At 43.4% G+C, this 17629-nt stretch overlaps 1 protein-coding gene across 2 annotated transcripts in view; it reads right to left on the bottom strand.

The window, feature by feature from the left end:
* The window catches only part of jarid2b (jumonji and AT-rich interaction domain containing 2b), a 110311-nt gene that overhangs the window by 46433 nt on the left and 46249 nt on the right, over positions 1–17629 (bottom strand). For both annotated transcript variants that reach the window (XM_024798392.2, XM_024798393.2), the window contains 2 exons: positions 11311–11437; positions 3402–3528 (listed from right to left, as the gene is read on the bottom strand). In XM_024798392.2, the coding sequence (XP_024654160.2) occupies positions 3402–3528; positions 11311–11437 (254 nt within the window). Of the gene's footprint in view, positions 1–3401; positions 3529–11310; positions 11438–17629 lie in introns of those variants that run through there.

Below are 17629 nucleotides of genomic sequence, written 5' to 3'. Positions count from 1 at the left end.
AAAGAAGGGCGAAAAAAGAAAAAGGAAGGAGGAGAAAAAAAAAAAAAAAAAAAAGAGTGAGAGAACACTAAAATTAAGCTTAGATGTTGGTCTAACATAGATACTTCTGCCCACAAACACACAGCGCCCGAACTTTTGCCTCAAAAGTTTGCATTTGCTTTCACACACAGCTGAACTACTTGCTAAAAGTCAGATTAAACAAAGTAAACCGGCTTCAATAAATCTTGAATGATGTGATCAAATATGCTGGAAAGTTTTAAACATTTACAGCTTGCCCAAATAAAACCAGGTTAATGTTTATCAAAATTCAGCAATGGATTTCCTACCCACACGCGCCTCTGTATACAAAACCAAAAATCTTCACGTCATTTAAAAGTAAACCACACTGGAATCCGGTTTTGACTGAACCATGAGAGCGGCAGCACAAAATTCAAACAGAAGACTTGTGAATGATTTACTCATTTCACTTAGGACTGAACCAGATTCATCGGATGATGACTAACTGTGGTAATTATTTGAGGGGACGCTCCTGTAAAACAAACACACACACAATCTTAATATGAAACTACAACCTCTTTGTTATTGACAGGTAAACACACGTCAGGCCGTTTTATTAATCAACCTAAGTCAAATATGGGAGAGGAACAGAAGAGCAGGAAAACAACTAGGTCAGTAAACCGTGGCATTAAAGAGACTGCATAGGGTCGTGAATCTAAGAGAGTGTGTGCGCGCCTCGACTCAAACTTGGCAAGGGAGCCCCATTTGGAGAATATGGTCAAGCTTGTAAGACAGGGCTACAATAAGCTGGCATGTTTGACGGGATGTCCTGCCAGTCTACCCACCAATCTCAGGAGCATGGGAAGGCAAACACAGAGCTGATCTCAAAGACTTCTAAAGAGCGCCGCTTCCTGCCAAAAATTACTCGCACCTGTCCTTCTGTCTCTGCCCCTCTTCCTATCGCTCTCTCTTCGCGGCTCCACCCAGCCTCTCTTCGTCTACACTCGATCCCTTCATCCTCGATCCACAAACTTTTCCTTCACGCAGAATTGGAAGGCGCTACGCCATCGCTCCTCCCTTCTGTTTTGGCCAGTGCCAGGTGTAAAAAGCTCCTGGCATCGTCACAGTTAGGCCCGTTTAGGAACAGTGCAGGGGCGCCCACTGCCAGGGCACCGGAGTCATCCTTCAAGCATAAAGCGCACACACAAAATAAGCTTTTTAAGAGGGCATTAGGCATTGCCAAGTACTGGCTAGGCTTGTGTTTCATTAGCATCAGATAGAGAGTCTTTCTTCATTCAGCCCCACTGTGAGTATGTGTGTGTGGTGAACTAATGAAAACCACAGAGCAGGCTGGCCTCTAACTGAACTCCACTCAACACAGAGCACTAGAGGCCACCAGAGCAAGAGAAAATGAAAATGTGAGCTCATCTTTATTATAATTTACTCCTTCAGCGCTTTTCTTCCTTACAGAGATGAGCATTTATGCTTTACCATCTATTTAAGCCACATGATCCTTTGGTTATTGCCTGGTCAGGCAGCCCACACTGCAATTGTGACTGTACAAATAAACAAAGTTGCTGTGTCTGACTTTAAGATCGACTGTACAAGCAGTCAGAAACCGCAGAACTTCACCGAGGCTGAAAACTCCCTTCAGAGCCTGTGAACGTGTATGCAGTCCTTGGATCCAGAAGAATATATGGATCCACATTAGGATGATCTTTTCTTGAGGATATCAAAACAGAGTCTCAATTTTTTCATATTTCCAAAAGAAACATTTTCCCTATCTTGCAAAACCTTCCAAAAACATATACCCAATAATAGATCTGGATCGTCTCCAAACGCTACTCAGTTCCCAGCCAAGCCTCATTTCTGGTAAAATGTCCAAACAAAAAGAATCACTGAACTGATGAAATGAGAAAGAAAAGGGGGGGAACATTCCCTTCTTTCTTTTATACTTTTATCTTGTATAAGTTGGCCCAGGGGCCACCTGCTTCAAATCAAGGTAGATGAAAGCTCGTAATAACCAAAGTGAGATTTTGAGGTTACAGTATCGAATGACAGCTAGGAGGACTTGGGCAGGTGCTTGATGCGCGGTGAATGGAGCCTGTATGGGCTGCTCATTACAGAAGGACATCTGCTGCTGTCCGGCCCCCAGACTCCGCCTCCAGCTTTACACTGACGCTTGGATATCGTGTCAATGCGTGTGAGAGACCAGAGGCAGAACAAAACCGCACACACACACATGCTTGCACAACAGGAGGAGGCATGTGCTCTTACTCACATTCACACCTGCTACCGACAGTGGCTGTCAGCTTGAGAATGAAAGTATAAATTTAAAAAGAAAAAAAAAAAAAGGTTTATGGCTGCTGCTTTTGGACACAGAAATGTAAGGAGGAATGCATGATGTTATCTCTGTGTGGATGCGTTGCTGAGGTACACACATAACAGATAATGTGAAATCTGCTTAAAACTCTGTATCGTTTACTTCATTGTAATCTTATTTCAGCTGAAGATTTCAAGCCTTTTTTTTCCTTTTCATGCTGAACACATTAAAAGCATCGCATTTAAACATCATTATATCACCCCCCCCCCCCAACCCCCGCTCAAGAACATCTCTCTGAAAATGACTGTTGTTTCACAGACTTAATCATTTTCAATAATTCACGCATTACATAAACGCCTTCATAAAAAAATAATGCTGGATGGAAATTAACAGCTTTTTTGTGCTCAATTCCAATTTTTAACCGATTCATTCGGAAATGCATGGGAACATTGTTTCAAGTGGCTAATTATAAGTGACTGAAACTGTGTTTGCATTAGGAGATTTAAAGGGGGGGGAGGGGGCTCATTAAGAGACCTAAGCGCTATTTAAAGGCTCATACTATTTACGCAACTGTCGCAGAACTCAGAGGCAACTTGCTCCACATTTCACCACAAACATTTGGGAGAGAAGAGGGGAGAAGTCAAGTCAGAGGGGAGAAAAAAAAAAAACATGACAAAGTGTGTATGTGCAGCAAGTTCATAAATCTGATTTTTACCGGGGATGTTGTAACGGGGGTATTACGGGGGGGGGGGGGGGGGGGGGGGGGGGGTGGGGGGGGTGGCATGGGGAGACAGATTGAATAAATTATGGAAAGAAAGAGCAGATGAGAGAAAGGGGAAGACGAGGCATGTGTCTCAAAAACAATGAAGAGAACCCAAAAGCAGCTGGTGTCATGTGGCAACCTATGAAACCTCCGAGCTCAGAAAAGTCAGCGCAGTTCTGCTGCACTTACAATTTATACCAAGTGTGCACAGCATGCTCTCAACTTCTCACAGTATTCTTTCTGCATGCATTTAACACCCAAACATTCTGCAAACTTCTTTATAACTCAGCGACACAGAAACATCTCACACACACACACCTCTTTTTTGCAGGACTGTCCTCGCAGTACTCGCTGCTTCCTTTCAGGCCCTGACGGCGCAACGACCCGTCTTCTTTGTGGCTGCCCTTTGACCCCGAGCCGTTGAGCTGCCCATTGGCGAGGGAACCTGGAAAAAAAGGAAAATGGTTACAGCCTGGCCAGCATACGTTTCCAGCTTTCTGCCGCCATTCATACAAAACGCTTCTTTGTCAATAAAACATTAGACCAGAGAATCAATGCTGAATATCTAGATACATCTTGAGCCTCTGGGGAATAAACAAAAGTTTATATATGACAGTGTTAAAACATCCTTTTTTGATGTCATCATTAATTACGGTAGTTCTGCTTCATCTGAGAGTGTAGGGCACAGAAAAAGAAATGGCGAAAGAGTGACGAACACAAAGAGAGCACAAATTAGTTAAACATCTCAAATGCACAAGTACACCTGAGCCAGACATACCTGTATTCACCTGTAGAGGTTGTTGCAACATTTTTTTTTTTTTTTTTTTGCATATACTTACATACGGGCCTTCACACCTCATAATGCCACAGCTTTTTGCAGCATCATGGGGTAGTTTTGAAGAGGATCCGAAGAAGTTAAACCCTATGACACTTGTAGTATAAAGAACAACTTTACTGCTTGCCCGACTTGTATGTTGCGTGATGGTCCTTCATCAGGGTCATCACGCAACATATTACAGACAAGGAATGTTTCACTACATATCGTACTGTGTATGACTGTGTACGTGACAAATAAAATTTGAATTTGAATGTGTCACACATATCCACATACACATCTGCTACTGAGGCAGCAACTGGGTTGGGCTGATCATGTGGTTTGGAGTCAACCGTTGCCCCTGGCAATAGGGAGAAACCAGTGGGAAATTTGGGGTGGTACCTTATATAGCCATAAGCTGGAGAAAGTAGAACTGCGTGGTGGTGTTTGAGTTTTGCCCCAAATTCAAAAGATCTGAACTGAAAGAAAACTTTTAGATGATACAGGAAAAAGAAAAATCCTATGCGAAATATAACGTGATTAATAAAGAACAGATCATAAAACCATAAAAAATAGAAATCTCTGAACTGCTATAGAGCCACCAGTATCTGCCCCCTGGCCAGCTTAGGATAGAAAGGTACTGAATCTCCTTCATACTGACATTTCCCTACGAGCAGCTGTTGTTGTCTTTGACTTACAATATGTGACGCTTGCCCTCTGACAAAGAATTTTTATGAACAACCTAAAGCCATTCGCAGAAATGGCTACTGCTGGGCTTGACGTTCTCCCTGAGCCCAATTGACAGAGCCCTAATTAAATATTTAGCAAGCAACTCGCGCAAAACAAAATAAGCCCCCCAGACAGATTCTTAAATCAAAAGCAACAACAGGCACCGAGAATTCTAATTAGGTCAAATGTAGGAGTCGAAGTCAACGGTAATTGAGGCAGACAACCAAATAAAAAAAAGATATCAACAAGATTTGGTTTCAGCGTACGCGGCTCCTGTAGTTGTTGGAAGGTGTACGCAGGGGCTTGCCCGATTTAACAACAGAGCGTGAGTGGGCTTGCTTATCAGGGAGGCAATTGGACAAGTTTAAAGCTTTTTGGGGTCATTACAAAACAGGACAGCGCTGCCAAGGAGACCAATCGACTGGAGACAGAGGGGCAGTAACACGTTTAAAAATGTACTTCCCTTGCCAACTCAAGTGTCACTTTGCTGAGCGGAAAGTTGAAGATTTATATCAGTGAGTAAAACAACACTGCAAACATTTGACACAGGGGATAATTCATCCGATTTTTTACCTCTTTTGACCTGTTTTGACAAGCATTTCTGCCTGGCTGGACTTTTGGTATGGCAGGCTGCTGAATTATTCACATTCATTTTGAAAAGAGCAACAGTGACTCACTAAACACTCACATCTCACAGGGGTTTGTTTAACAAGAAACTTCATAAGCCATCATAAACCCTTTTATTCACTGAAAGAACACCTCCCCACTGGTCTATCACCCTCTCTCTTTTCTCTGAGTAACTCGTAGTTTTCTCGTGACACCCGGCCAAATTCCTTTTTGACTGATGCTTCTGAAATCCCTGCTTCACAAACTCCTAATAGTGGGTGTCAAAAAGGAAAACAAATTATTACGATTAGCGCAGAGGAGCACGGGTTAGAATAAGTGGCAACTTGAATGATATCCTGCTAGCAAAGACAACTGCTGCCGAACAAGCCCGGGCGTCGTGTCATCTGAGAACGATCGGACGGGAAGCGGGGTGGCGAGATCAAATGATAACGGAGGAGACAGAATGAAGTTGAGTGATTGTAGAGCAGGTTAAAAAAAAAAGCAGGTTTTCAAACATATGATTTAACTGAGATTTATAAAAGTGCTCTGGGCTGAATGAACACACACACACACACACACACTTTCTCATTACTGCATAAACAACCGGGCTGTTGGGGTTTGCTCACACACGCAAGGCAGGTCAGCACCTGACTGCGGAGATACAGTCATCAGATGTATCTTTGCGCTCATAAAGTTAACAAAGACCGCCGCGATGAGTAAGGCCATCGCACTGCTGGCAACGCTTTATATGTTGGTGCTGGAGAGCCTCTAAGTCTATAGGCCTGGGGTGAATCACTGCCTCACAATGTCTTGGCTGGCACGAAAGGCTTACATTCGTACTCTTTTAATGAATCAACTCCTTTGAAGTCCCCTTCATAAAAGTACTATTTTATAAAACGGGGGTTAAAACATGTTCATTCAATCAAATATTGGAATATATTCTAAATATTCAATTAAATTAAAACATCTTTCAGAGCTTAATATGTTGGCATGAAAAATGGTAATTAGATTTTTGAGGGGGGGGGGGGGGTCATATAAACCGATATGAAAATGGGCAAGAGACTCATTAGAACTTCTGGACAGGGGAACTCACACCAGAGCAAACACAGAAATAGCTCATTAACTTTAATTGTGCTCTGAAAATGACTGACGCGTGATGTCCCCACAGAACGCAAACAAATAGGCAGAGGCACATTTCACCAGCCCCACCGCCCCTCCAGCTTTCCATCGCTTTCCCCCTACCTTGCCGCTGCCATACCCCATTCCTCCAAAGAGTTGTTCAACATATGCTGGTTGCACATGAGTGCCCATCTGAGGGGCAGAACGGAGCATCTTGGGGGAAAAAAAGAAAAAAGAAAAGAGGGCCGGGGATGGGCAAGCGTGGCAGAAAGAGGGGAGGGTCCTAAACTCAAGCCCCTGGAGCTCCTGAGGACCAGGCCAGTGGGGCATTCCAATGGCTGGTCCTATTGGGAAATAGGTGGGGTCTAATCAGATTTTAGGCATGCTTAACTAAGCCCATCGGATCCGCCGCGTGGTGCTCACCTCGACGTCTCGAGAGGATGGGAGGAAGCGAATGATGGGGCTGAGAAGAGAGCGCAAGCTGCAGTACTAAGTAGAGCTATAACTACATTCATGCCATGGGAAAAATCACACAAAGTTAAAAAAAAAAGATGGAGACAATCAGGGGCAGAATGTGTCCTTACAACAAAGAATACATGAACAAGAGCTGCATGTGCAAAATCAAAGATATGGTATCAGACAGAGAATCCAATAAAGACCTTAAATACAGCTATGAAAAGAAAAACAAATGGGTTAGCAGACGTATGGGAGTAATTTGTCTGGTGACTTCCTAAAATTCCATATTATGCTATTTATTCAAGTAGCCCTCCGTGCCTGTATACAATTAAAGTGTGGGATAAAGTAAAACAAAAAAGATGGGCAGCTTTATTGCAGGAAAACTCCTTGTATTATCCATTCCCAGACTCTTTTTTTGAGAGTAGAAGCACATACCAAAACTTACTGCCTGGCAATGGGATTTGAAATAGCCCCAAATATAGTGCTCTTCCTTCTAAAATTAGACCTCATAGTGCAGCTATGACCACAAACCAGAACAAAAAGCTCGCAACTATGTGCATTTCTGTAACACGGCATCTGCTTTTGTGCTGTTCAAGGCTATAACTGAAGCATCAAAGGTAAAGAATGGACACTATCATGGCTCGAACTGTTGTGGGAAAGCGCGAGAGGGCCGAGTAGACACAATCTCTCAGCCTCGCTTGAAATCCAAACTCGCCTTCTTCCAGCTACCGTGATTTTCTTTTATCACCACCTCCCTGTCTGTGCTGGTATACCTTCATCTGTCGTCCTCTGTCCGGCATCTTATCACCAGAGAGAGAATAGAGGTCCCACACAGTGCTTCAAGCTGCCACGGGCTGCCACTCTGGACGTGCAAGCGGGTGGCAGCACGGGAAATGCAGACAGACAGCAGAGAGACAGCAAACTGAGAGCTGAGGGAAAGGCCATGATGTGCATTAAAACGGGTAGGAACAACAAGTCGTGAGACTGGCAGCCAGACGAGAAAGGGGAAAAAAAGAAAATAGAGAGCGAGAGAGAGGGGGGACAGTCGGAGAAATGGGCAAACAGGGAGCCCTCTCTTCAGCGCCTCCTGGAATTTGGCCAGCAGCCAGTTCCTCCATCAATAGCACTCAGGGAAATGGAGAGAGAGGAAAGGAAAGGGTGGGTGTAAGCGAGATAGCGAGGTAGGGATGTGGCTACAGAGAGATAGCTTTGACGAGTCAGAAGAAGAGGAGACTGAAGGGTGGCAAATGGCGGAAGAACGGGGCGGGGAAGGGGAAAAGGGTGAGAGGGTTAGGGTGACAGGTAGCGTAGATACTTGGGACAGAAGGGGCAGAGTACAGGAAGGACAAAATGGAAACAGGAGGTAGATGCCGAGAAAGACGGAGACAGATGAAAGGAGCTGTGGGAGAAAAAAGGGGGACTGTGGGCGTGGAGATACATAATCGAGGAGATTGAGCAGCAGGCGGGAGAGAGGAGACAGGAGCTTGCGGAGAAGGCAGTAACCAGAGTCCTACTGATGTGTAATGGAAACCCTGCGTTGGAGGAGGGGGGTGGGGGGGACAAACGGAAGGACAAATGGATGGAGGGAGATAGGGAAAAGTAGGAAGGAAAAAAGAGAAAGAATGTGGCTGCGATGCGTGGATTAATGAGCAGAAGCTGGGATGCAGAAGGGCATAATGCTATTTGATAAATAATGCAGGGAAGGAGGCACGAGAGGCAGGAAGTGTGATGGACACAGACGGACGGCTGCCAGCTAGCAAAAGGTAAAGTGGCTGGGGAGATGGCATGATTACTGGTTATGGACAGGGAGAAGGCTGGGGTGGGCGGGAGATAGACCGGCACGTGCGGCTGATTGACAGGCCGCCACACCTCCCTCTAAAATAGATAGCTGCTGCTGCCACACAGTGACGGAGGAGGGAGGAGAGAGGAAAGGGAGAGGGGATGGAGAGATGCCCAAAGTAGGGGCAAAAAGCTGCTTTAGAAGCTTGGTTTGATGACGACCAGATGCCACGCTTTCAATCAGATCTGAAATAACATGAATTCAATCGTCCATTGACAAAAACACTCTGAAAAGCTTGATTTTTTCAGCGTTCTGTCATTGGGATTAAAAAGAAAATGCCAGTCCAAGAAAATGGACTGTTTGTCATTTTCAGTTTAAATAATCAGTTTTACAAATTTCGCTCTTTAAATTTTTTTGTCAATTAAGTAAATAAGCAAGGAATTTCCTGCCTTGCATCATTTCATCAATGTCCTATCCAAAATGGCTGATACTTCCACATAGACAACGACGCCTGCATGAGGCTGAAAAGTGCGGCACATGTCTGGCCCCAAAATATGCCCAGTCTCTCTAACCCGCAGTCCTCTAAAACAGCAGGGGCTGCCCATTCAGGATGTAGTGCATGCTGAGTGTGATCCTCCAAAATGGCTGACAGTTTCACCACAATGTCTGTGCGAGAGAGGAAACTGTGCCGCTCGCACTGCCTCCAAATCCTCGCTAACCCACGGTGCTCTAAAACAGCAGGTCCCGTCTATTCAGCCCGACTCCCTTTTGTGTCAGTGCGGGCTGCTGTCGTTACCCCCGGTGCGACAGGCTGCCAACGCTTTCTAATGAGTCATTTTTATTCAGGCGATAAGGTCAGCTACCCGCGGCGGCTTAAAAGGCCCTGAGGAGCTCTGGAGTGGCAGCTATGAGATGCCAGACAGACGCACGGAGAAGTACTGGCACACAAGGAGGGGAGGGAGGGGGTGGCACTCAGAACCACTATGGACAGAAACACTAAAGGATTTTTATTTTATTTTTTTTTAAATCTTTGTGTTTAATAAAGAAAAAATGGCAAAAATAAGAAATGAGGAAAAGGAATAAGCTACATTTCAAAAGAGGTTCCCACCTCCCCGTTTATGCCCGTCTCTCTTTCTGCCGAGCTGGAAGACTGGGCGTGAACTTTCAGAGGCTCTTTTTTCCCTCCTGGTTTCTTTCTTTCCACGTCTGGGTTGTGTTAATGTCAACTGAGAATAGCTTCTGAGGCACGTGTGAAGTTCAAATCACCGCTGTTGGCTGGCTAAGGGCTTTTGTGTGTGTGTGTGAGTGTATGTGTGTGTAGGAACACCAGTGTCAAACAAAGACATGGTGGCAGCTTGGTTCAAAACAAGCTGTTCATCCCCCCTGTGCACTCACTCTTCTCATGTCGTTTCAGCCTCTCTTTTTTTAAAAACACACAAATTCCCTCAACTGTTTCTGGAGCAGGCTTCGACCATGGGATTGGATTTATGTCTTTAGTAAGTAATTTCGGGTATTAACTCAAGTTAAGGCTTCTGATAGGCTCGTGTTTTAATGAGCCCTGACCCCAGGATGGGTGTAAATGTGTAAAGCTATTGAGTGGAGGTGGAATTAACAACACCTATACACGTGTTTTGTTGTGTGTGGCACTGCTGGAGACCTCATCTGTGTCCCTGTGTTTGATGCACAAACAACTTTTTCAGAAACAAGAGGGAAATGCTTTCAGCTTTGAGGATGTGACACTGGCCCGAAAGACGGCCCAGTGACCAGAAACAAAAAGGATAATGAATGAAAATGAAAAAAAAAACAAAAAACTAGCAACTGTGACATTTCCCCCCCTCAAAACATGACTGCAGCCATTCTTTGCCTCTGATTCTGTCACAACAGCGTGACAGTTTTCAGCTTCGCACACCTTCTGCACAGTTTCTTTTTACTGTGGCAAGCTGTTAACAGCACACTAATTGGTTTCATTTGTTTTTCTCTCTTTGCAAAGTCATCAGCTACATAAAGAGCACAAACGGGACTTTTCCACTAGAGGAACCATTATCCTTGAGTAGGACCCTTGGAGGAACTTTGTGTGTTTCTACTAAAAACATCCCTGCTCTCGCACTCGTACCTTTTAAAGGTTTGGGGATCTTTGGAGGTGGTGTAGAAGTGTCACCTGTGCCTCACTTTCTATCCTATTACCACCGTTTTTGCATGACTACCACCTAATGGACTGGAGCGGAGCAGTTTCAGCAAACCCAAGTCCTTGAATTTTCAGATGGGTTATTTTGAGGATCTAAGTCATTTCTCTGGACCTTTATTTAGACCCTTGTCCCCGCAGTAGAAACACAACAAGTCCCTGCAAAAGGTTTTAACCTACAGAGAAAGATAATCAGTTCTCCAAGAGTTCTCAATTCCATTAACAAAACAGCCAGTCCTGTGTGCTTAAGGGTTAATCTGTAGTATACAGCAAACTTGCATATGTATAATCACTTACTGAATGCTGCTGATGTGAACAAATGGGCCAGTTTACCTTATTTCACACTTTAACACTGATTAATTCAGCAAAGTATTACTGCTGTACAGTATACACCTACACATCTACTCAATCTGCTCTTTTGTAGCACCCAACCCAGAGACAGTAACAAAAGAAAATGTTAGTGCAAAGATGAGCTATGCAGTATTGCATTTACCTCCTTAATGCTCTCCTTAGAGCATTAAGGAGGTGGACTTAAACCCACCATTAGAGTTTGTGGTTCCATCCCCATCCAGCTGCCGTTTTTGTGCAGTCCTAAACTCCTTTAGGGAGAGGTAAAGCACCTTTCGCATAACCCGCTCCTCCGACCACGGGATCCCATCACTGTCATCCTGTGAAGATATCAAGAGGGTGAAAATGGATTAGTATAAGCCCTCATCGCAGAGAAAAACCACAAGCAATGTGCATTTCCCCATTTTCTCTAACCATTAACTCTGTTTCTGTTCACATCATGTTTTGGAAAGAAAAAAAAAAAAAACTTGGCAGACAAGAACATGAAAAGCACATAATAAAAGACAGTATTTGTAAGTTGGACAGCTGTTTATGGCGGGCCATTTCCTTTGTTTCTTTTTGCAGGGCAACAGAACTTCCAAAGTAGTGTGGCGTTAGGTCAAGGTCAGGAAATGCTCACAGGGCAGCCAGGCTTAGATTTGTCTCAAAACAAAAGAAAGCTAAAACTAACGTCAACAAAGTCTGTACATTTTCACATTTTTATGAGGAGATAACCACATAATTACTCAGCACATTCAGTGTAGCATAAAAACTCCAAAAATGACCAAGAATTAAGGAATTACTTAAGGGGGGAAAAAAAGTTGTTTTTTTTAGCTAAACTATGAACAAGCTATTACAATTAGACAATGAAAACTGAAAACTAATTTTAAATTATTTTATGAATAGTTAACGCAGAAATAAGGAATGCAATTTTTTTAAACAGATGGTCAAAACAGAACAAAACGGCTAGTTTGATTAAAGTACTTGTAAAAGTTGAAATTTTTAGCTAACACTGTGGATAAACAAACGAATGTATTAGCAAGACACAGTGGATATTTGTAATAATATTAGATAAAATTATGAAACTTTTAAATTATTTAGCTAAAAATATGGCGTTAGCAATGTAACAATGACCTAACAGAGTGGAGAAACAGTTAAAGCTGTTAGCTTACAATACAAACTAAATATAGCTAAATCAAGAAGAACATCAGATAAATAATCCGAGTTTTGGGTGACGGCTGTGCTAATGTGTGAGTTATGATAGATTTAGTAAAGAGAGGGGAAAAAACAAATAAAAAGATCCGAGTACAATGGGGACTCCCTTCCATATTGTTCTTATTGCATCCTTCCCCAACATCTCTCACTACATAGTGACATTAGCATGACACACTATTAGCATAACATAGCATTAGCTTACACACGGGGCAACACATTTGCATAACAATACATTAAGGGGTCGCATTTTCCCCACAACGCCGTGATCGGAGAGCATTAAAGCGATGAATAGGTAGGAAGCAAATGAAAAAGGCATCATGGGACTGCGAGTTTATGCGTTGCTAATCTCTCCCAGTGAGAACGAGACAAAAGTTGTTATTGTCAAAAGAGGTCACCAGGAGTCACACATGCACACACACACACACACACACACGCACAACACATCCTTCTCCGAGACATGACCCATTCAACTCGGTCTGGGCAACAAACACAAGATGGTTGAATTTGCAGCACATGGAGGGAAAGTTATTGGAAACACTCATTGCTGGCACTGAGAGTTTTAACGGCTTATTGGAAAAAAATATTCCAGCGCAAAGAGCATTCTTAAAAGGGTCTTTAGTGAGTGTCCAACAGCAATCACCATACTTCTTTCCTCCCTTGCTGCTTACACTCATTGCTCTGACAGCTGTGTTTGATGTCGAACAACGCTAATGACTAAAGGAAATGAGATTAGGACATGCGCAACAACAAAGAGGTATTAATAAATAATGGAAGCTGGAAATAGCTTTTCTCTACTCGAGTCATGGGGCGAGTGGTTTTCAGCTGTTAAGTATCAGAAAAGAAAACATTTGCTGCTTTTATGTAACCAAAAAAAACGTAATGTATGCTAATTATCTGAATTAAAAGCACATTTCTAGTCCTGTCGACCCATCTCAGCAAGCACATTTCCTTCTGTCTGAGTCAAATGTAAAGAGGCAGACTTGTGTGGGAGCACACTGTTTGTTCATCCAGTTGACTCAGACCACTGGAGCTGGCCCTGCTAAGTGGCTGGCGGACACTGCATTATTGGGTGCATTATTTTAAAAATAAATATTTAAAATTCCACATCGAGAAAAAAAAAAATTATAATAACACTCATATCAAACTGTTTTACTGCTGCAAGATAACAACGATAGTATTAAAACAAATTCTAAAAGATAAATAAATAAAAAGTCCAAAAAAGGAAAGAAAAAACAGAAGCAGGGGAGTAAAGATGACGAGCTGTGGGAACACAAACTGTACTTCTGTGTGCGTGGAAGATAGAGAGCGATGTAATCTTATCCTACTGGTATGGATTCTCCCACAGGCGAGTGAATAAGCCCGTTGTTTCCGACTCCTGGGGTCGGAAATGTTCTCTACACACAATCAAACATGCAACTGAGATATGATAGGAAGGAGCAGAAAATAGTGTGAAAGTGGTGGGTTGCCTTTACACAACTTTATTTAAAAAGGAAAAAGAAATAAGCCAGCACAGTACAAATTTTGGATTACAGGCCAGATGCCAACTTCAGCGATATGGTGTCTAATTTAAATCTTATTAAAAGGTCGCAGAGATATCTTGAGTGTTTTCTGTTGATACGACTGTAACACTGACAAAACTGAAGATTCTCTTTGTTGTTTCCGTCTCTTCGGTGGATAAAAATAAGCTCCTGCCTTTGTTTTGATTTCTGAGGTCTGCCCGGGGACCCTTCGGGGAAAGGCCTCAAGAGCTGGTGAGGGGAAAGGTGGGCAAATATTAAAACCTGAGTGTCTGCACATGATGGAGCTGGTGGGTGACAGCCATGTCTGCCTTTATACAAGACACACACTCGCATGTGCACACACACATGCAAGCAGACCTCCCAGTGCACTGATGCTTCGCAGCCTCTGACAGAGGGTGATCGGGTATTTTTTGGGGGCGTAACGTGCAGTCACTCATTACACTGTCGCGCGCGCGCACACACACACACACACACACACACACACACACACACTAGAGAGACAGATAGTGGGAAGTATTCAATTATGCCATTTTCTCCTGTAGTTAATGTCATCTAATCCATTCACTGTGTGTGCATGCGAGTGTGTCTGTGTGTGCATGTGTGCAAAAGCCTGCCAGGTAAGCACCAATTACCTAGACAGCTCACTAGCACTCTTTCCCTCCATGGTGTGGCAGAAGGCCAAATGTACACACACACACACACACACACAGCACTGACAGTATATCTCAGGGTTACAAATGCTCTCATATACAGATTCTATGGCTCGACACACACACAAAAACACCAGACACAGCTGCATTGGGAGAAAAAAAAATGACCTTAAAGTTCATCTGTATTTCTTTTCCTCTCTGTTTCGCTGTGGTTTCCTCACAGTAGTTGGCAGATTGCCACAGATATTTCCTGCACTGTGTACACATGCGAGACTGGGGGGAAAAAAAATGCAGGGAAGAAATGCTGACCGACTTTTTACCGAGGGGAGAAACGAAAAGAAAAAAAGTGACGGTTAAAGCTGTGCTCCGCTGCAACTGCTCTAACCTAAAACTTCCCAATACTTGCTCATAGCTGCACGAGATCAATTAAACACGTTTCCACAGCCATTTTCTGACCCAAGACAAAAATGGGCCTTCTGATCACAAGAACCTGCCTGCATGTGTGCGTGTTTGACAAAATGTTGGTCAGCATTACAGAAACCCTCCATAACCATATACATCGTGTTACCAGAGGACAAGCTTAGCATGAGACAAGAAGAGAAACATCTACTCAAACAACCAAAACGAGCTGCACCTCACTTTCCCTGACAAACACAGCACACCGTGCGTGTGCACGTATGTGTGCGCCTGCGCTTGTGAGGCATTGCCAGAACTCTTCAGAGACCGCTTTTACACAGAGCTACCTGGCACTGACACACACATCTACCCTACAACTAGCTCCCACCAGGCTAGTGGAATTCCACTAATGAGCGCGGGGACCTTTTCGGTGCACACAGTGCGTATGTATAACCAAGTGATGCCTCAGGATAATTGTGCGCTTACTGTCACCGAGCAACCCCACCCCCAACTCTTTTGTAATACACAGGTAAGCCATCCTACAAAACACACACAGATACACATAAATGCAGGCGGATAGGTTTAAAGCATCCATAGGGATAATGCGCATGAAAAAGTGTGTCATATAAGATCATTACATCTCTTATGTCCTGTGATGTTGCTCTCAATTTAAGTATGAAGTACAGCTCTAAAAGGAAAGAAAAAACAGCTTAACCACTGGGCTTCTTAAAATACTTTTTCTGCTCCATTTCCTGACATTATCCTGGAGCTGGCTTAAACGGCTCAAAGTATAACTGGAGCCCATCTTAAAGGTGGGCAGCAGTAGCCAGGCAAAACTAGAGTTTTGCCAACAACCGAATAATCCCGGTCAACACAGGTGTATAAACAGAACTGCGCAAATGTTTAAAAGCAGTCTTGCACTGTGCCAGGCATAAGCCCTCAAGAGTCTGCGCAGGATTACATCCATCGCTGCATCAGCACCAGCTCATTAGCTGGATAAAAAGTGGCGCCGGTTCCACTTCATAAGTCCAGCCCCCGTTCAAATGCTCCTCTCTGCAAAGCAGGCAAATCCAATAACCCAGAATGGAGACTGAACACATGTTCTAAATGTGGTGTAAGACACCAGGGTAGGGGCAGAGAGTTGGAGAGGAGGATGGGGTTCTGAATCTTCTGGGCATCCACTCAAAAAGTTGAAAGAAAAAAAATTTTTACTTGAGCATTCAGTGGGAATAAACGGTGACAATACAGATCTCCTCAGAGACCATATTTAACTCCCATATTAAAATATCACACGCAAACAATGGATTCATTTCGCACAACAAAAGCATGTTGAACACCAGCCCAGTCTGATTTCATTACCAGTATAAAAATACCCCAGTGCCAAAAACTCAAAGCTGTACTTTGCCAGTGTTTTGTTAAGTACTTTTTTTAGAAGTGTGTGTGTGTGTGTGTGTGTGTGTGTGTGTGTGTGTGTGTGTGTGTGTGTGTGTGTGTGTGTGTGTGTGTGTGAGAGAGAGAAATTACTTATTACAACATGAAGCAAAATACGCACACACAGAAGCTGCCTTTAACACAGAGACTCACTGTTTATCCCTGGTGCTGCTACAGAAGAGATGATTAAACCCAATACGTGCTTTCTCTTTTTATCATCAAGATGATATACAACTCATGAATAACTAAAAACACAAGAGAGCTACATGTAAGCGACACCACTACTGAATGAACACAACTCGTTAGCATTTCAGTCTACCGCACGTATAAATCCGCACACTTGCGTGTGCATACATTTCTGTGCAAGTGTGGGTGTGCGTGCGTGTGTACAAGCTAGCGGTTCTATAAATAGCTTTGTGCTGCTGCCGACTGTGCGGATGTCACAGCAGAGGAATGTGGGCCATGCGCAAGCTGCGATCCACTCTACAAAACTGGCCCAAAAAAATCTGTTATTCTAACACATTTCCTGTTGGAGCACGGACGGAGCAATAGCAGGACAGATAGATGGAGGAGAAATGCTATTTTAGCAGAGCCTGGGATTTTGTTTTCTAGTAGTCGGGGACGGTCCCTACACCACTACTACCCATCTCTTTTCCTTTCTGCACATGTTGAGCTTTCTTACCACTAACACATGGTCCCCAGATGACTGCAAGGACTCGACTGCTGAGGGTTCACAAGCAGTGCAGATGACGTTGATAACAATTATTTAATTCCCAAATACATGACTGGGGCCTCTCTCGCATTCATGACCAAGCGTTTCTGGATCTGAAACATTTAACCCATTAAAAAGACAAAAACCAGCGACAGAGTGGCAATGGGAGTACTGATGAGGCTGCAAAAGGTTCAAATTATGTCCGACTGAGCACTGCTGGGACTCCTTGTGAGTAGGGCTGAACGATTATGGAAAATAATCTAATTGCGATTTTTTGCCCCAATATTGCGATTGCGATGCGATATGCGATTATTTTTTAAGGTCTTTGTCTTCTGTATTATTAAACAAAGACAAGCAATACATCATATAGTATGGCCAATACTATATTACATTAATTTTAAACTGTTCTTTCCTGGAAGACAGACCTCTGTTATGATGACATGAGGTGATGCATGAATTGATGACTGACATTTTTATTTAACTTCTTCAATCACAACAGTATATTTGAACATACACAATAGTTTATTTTTAGCTTACAAACATCTGAGCATAAAGTGCTGACAAGGAACCCTGGTGTAAACATTAAAATGAAAGTCAGTACAATGTGCA

Source organism: Maylandia zebra, linkage group LG22, assembly GCF_041146795.1.
Source record: "Maylandia zebra isolate NMK-2024a linkage group LG22, Mzebra_GT3a, whole genome shotgun sequence".
NCBI classification, from domain to species: Eukaryota; Metazoa; Chordata; class Actinopteri; order Cichliformes; family Cichlidae; genus Maylandia; species Maylandia zebra.
The sequence above is the reverse complement of the archived record's forward strand: the minus strand, read 5'-3'. Positions and strand labels throughout refer to the sequence as shown.